The sequence below is a fragment of the Lycium ferocissimum genome, unplaced genomic scaffold (assembly GCF_029784015.1).
Source record: "Lycium ferocissimum isolate CSIRO_LF1 unplaced genomic scaffold, AGI_CSIRO_Lferr_CH_V1 ctg2972, whole genome shotgun sequence".
NCBI classification, from domain to species: domain Eukaryota; kingdom Viridiplantae; phylum Streptophyta; class Magnoliopsida; order Solanales; family Solanaceae; genus Lycium; species Lycium ferocissimum.
The window spans coordinates 41,224-44,986 of record NW_026725140.1 but is presented as its reverse complement, the minus strand read 5'-3'; the positions used below and the strand labels follow the sequence as shown (position 1 = coordinate 44,986).

The 3,763-nt window shown below is 38.1% G+C and overlaps 1 protein-coding gene across 1 annotated transcript; it reads right to left on the bottom strand.

The window, feature by feature from the left end:
• Positions 1–1,614: 1,614 nt before the first annotated feature.
• LOC132043866 (uncharacterized) lies at positions 1,615–2,001 on the bottom strand. The gene has a single exon (XM_059434322.1). It carries the CDS (start codon positions 1,999–2,001, stop codon positions 1,615–1,617), a length of 387 nt encoding a protein of 128 aa, XP_059290305.1.
• Positions 2,002–3,763: the final 1,762 nt, after the last annotated feature.

The window sequence follows — 3,763 nt, the reverse complement described above, 5'->3', positions numbered from 1 at the left end:
AGAAGATTTCCCCTATAAGTTGGACATCCCCGAGAATTTAACTCGGCCAAATCATTATCAACAATACCAACAAACATAATAACAATATCAATAATCAATCCCAAACACATTCTAACATTAATAGCTCCCTTCATATAATTCGACGAGATTCCATTACATTCAATTCAACTACATACTTTCAAATTAACATCAACGCTCACAAGTTCAAGTACCAATCCAAGATCATTCAACTAAGATTCAAGAACATTTCAAATAATCCGCTCAATGATCAAACAAGCCAATCCAATGCACAACCTTACCCGAAATCATTCCAATTCAACAAGAACATCACCAACACAATTCTTTCTTTCAAATTCATAAACTATGTCAACAATCCATTCGTTAATAACTTCACTTTCATAAATTCAAGAAACCATATTAATATCACATTATCTTCCAATTCAGCCCACACAATTATAACCTTAACTTGGATCATTAAAACTTCATTTTACATCATAGAATTCACAACGACGACAACCAAAATACTGCATCACATTAGTCCCACATGCCTACACCAAATCAGCCCATTTTCTACCACAACAACAACATACAAATTCCATGGTTTTCATCCATTTCTACACATTACAACAACACCCAAACATGCTAAATACAATTAGTTCATCACTCCTACACAACAACACACACACACGGCCACAACACAATACATACGGCCACACTTCAACATTCATATTTTCATGAAATTCATTCATTTCTACATTCCACAACATGCACAAATCATCCATAACATAGGTAAAACGAAGTGGAACCTTACCTTCTCCATTTATGTTCTTCACACGGCTAGAGTTCTACATGGCAACAACGGGCGGTTTTCTTGTTCCAACAACTACTCCACGTTAACGAGGGCCTTCCAATTGGTAGAAAAGCTTGAAGCAAACATTTTTTCATGATCCATTTCATGGGGCTGATTCGGCCAGCCCCTCTTGGCCGTTCTCTCCTTCTCTTTTTTTCTTCAAATTTCTTGAAATTTCTAGAGTTGAGAAATGATAAAGATGACTTAATAAGTCATCCAATATTACACTTATACCTCATACATGTGGCCTATGGCCCACAAGTCATGTGCATGGCCACATGGTCATTTTTTTCATGAATTAAAATTTTCAAAACTTCACTTTTGGCCCCAAATTTTCATGAAATGTCTAACTTTACATAATTCATCTTTTTGGTCCCAAATTTTCCTTAATATTAGTTTCCATAATTCCACTTTTAACCCGAAATCTTCCTTAATATTCCATATCAATAAAATCATAAGCGACTTATGCCTTACAGCTAAGTCGGAAAATAGCCTTGTCCATGACTCATCGCAACCAACTTAAAAATATTTTGACGTACAAAATGCGAGATATAACATAAATAATCACTCAACTCTCAAGAGTTACAATATCCAAATATCAAGTAATAATAATCAAAATAGTCTTCGTCTTCTAAATGAAAGAAACTACTATTTATACTAAAGCTCAAAAGAATACAACTACATTATTACACTTTTACCTTTAATGAAGTAAGGGCCTTGTTTGGGTGCCTTCTTTTGGGAAAAGAACTTGAAATTCCAAATCTTCAAGTAATAGCCACATTGCAAGCATGACCATCTTCAACCTTCTTCTCCAAACCATCCTCCCATGCTAGCATGAACACTTGAAATCTCCGGGAAGGTTCTAGAATGTATTCAAGTACGTCCCTCCTCATGAACAATGCCTGCATAGCTTGAAGTTCCCTCGCTTGGCTCCTTGTAAAAGGTCTTGATGCCACTCGAATTGTATCATTCTCCCCTTCTTGAAGAGAATTTGTCCTCAAATTTAAAGGATCATCATCTTGCACCAACATAGGAGAGAGATCACATACATTGAAGGTGTTATGAACTTGGTATTCGGGTGGAAGATCAATTTTGTATGCATTATCATTGAGTCTTTCAAGTACTTCAAATGGACCATCTCCTCTCGGCATCAACTTAGTATTTCTTTTGTTGGAAAACCTCTCTTTTCGGAAATGTACCCAAACCCAATCACCCGGTTCAAGCACAACTCATTTGCGGCCTTTGTTTGCTCTCTTGGCCGTTTCTTGATTCTTTTTCTCAAGGTGAAGCCTCACCTTCTCATGTAACTTCTTCATGGCCTTGAATCGTTTGTTGCCATCTAAACTTAACACAACATCTTGAGACAAAGAGGTTAGATCTAAAGGGGTTAGGGGGTTAAAACCATAAACCACTTCAAAAGGTGACATGCCAATAGTGCTATGAATGACTCTATTGTAAGCAAATTCAACCAAAGGCAATTGATCTTCCCAAGATACTAGTTTTCCTTTAACCATGGCCCTAAGCATAGAACCCAAGGTCCTATTGACAACTTCGGTTTGGCCATCGGTTTGTGGGTGACAAGAGGTAGAAAACAATAATTTAGTACCAAGTCGTCCCCACAATTCTTTCCAAAAGTGACTAAGGAATTTGGGATCCCGATTGCTCACAATGGTTTTGGGAATACCATGCAACTTTACCACATGTTCAACAAACAAAGATGCAACATGAGGAGTATCATCAACTTTATAACAAGCAATGAAATGAGCCATTTTAGAAAATCGATCAACCACAACAAAGATGCTATCTTTACCCCTTTTGGTTCTAGGAAAACCCAACATAAAATCCATCGAGACATCAACCCAAGGTTGTTGAGGGGTGGGAAGAGGGGTATACAAACCATGGGGAAGGAGTCTAGACTTGGCGCCACGACATTCAATGCATTGGCCACAAATCTTAGCTACATCCCTCCGCATATGAGGCCAATAAAATTGCTCCTCAAGAATTTCCAAAGTCTTATCAATCCCAAAATATCCCATCAATCCCCCATTGTGTGCCTCCCTCACAAATAATTCCCTCCAAGAGCTCATAGGCACACACAAACGCTTGTTTTTGAACAAGAAACTATCAAACCTAGAATAGGGAGTAGAAAACCTATCCCTAATCCACCCCTCCCTTTCCTACTCTTCGCAATCTAGAAAGATTTTGGCAAAGACGAGGTCCTCGGGATACAATGTCTTTAAGCTTTCAAAACCCATCAATTTGGAAGACAAGGTATTAATAAAAACATGTTTCCTTGATAGGGCATCAGCCATTACATTCTCCTTTCCCTTTTTGTATTGAATTACATAAAGGAAGGTTTCAAGGAATTCAACCCATTTAGCATGCCTTTTGTTCAACTTTCCTTGGGCCTTAAGATGTTTTAAGGACTCATGGTCGGTCCTAATAAAAAACTCTTTAGCTCCTCATTCTTTGTTATTGTTCCATGAACTCACATAGCCCCTTGAATTATTGATTTTGTCTTCCTTGAGACCCTCCTCTATTTCAATAGCCGCTTGAAGGGTCTCTTCAATGCTCCCATAGTTGTGGAGTCTCATTTGTGAGACAATCTCACCATTTAACTCAGCTCGAAACTAAGTCATAGCATTTAACTCATTCTCGTTAAAGTCGATTCTCATCTTGACAATTTGGAACTCATCATAGTATTTTTCCACACTCTTTTTATTTTTTCTTAAGCTATACACCTTCTTGAGTTGTTCTTGTTTGTAGCATTCGGTGACATACTTACGCCGCATGGCATCCTTCAATTCATCCCAAGTAGGTGTGGGAGGAAGCCCAATAATTCTTCTTGCCTTCACTTGAGTTTCCCACCATGTGGAGGCATACCCTTCGAATTGAGCAATGGCGTAAGACGTG

Bases quoted from the DNA above. Each gene is read 5' to 3' on its own strand.
- LOC132043866 (XM_059434322.1), bottom strand. From the start codon at position 2,001: ATGCCGAGAGGAGATGGTCCATTTGAAGTACTTGAAAGACTCAATGAT.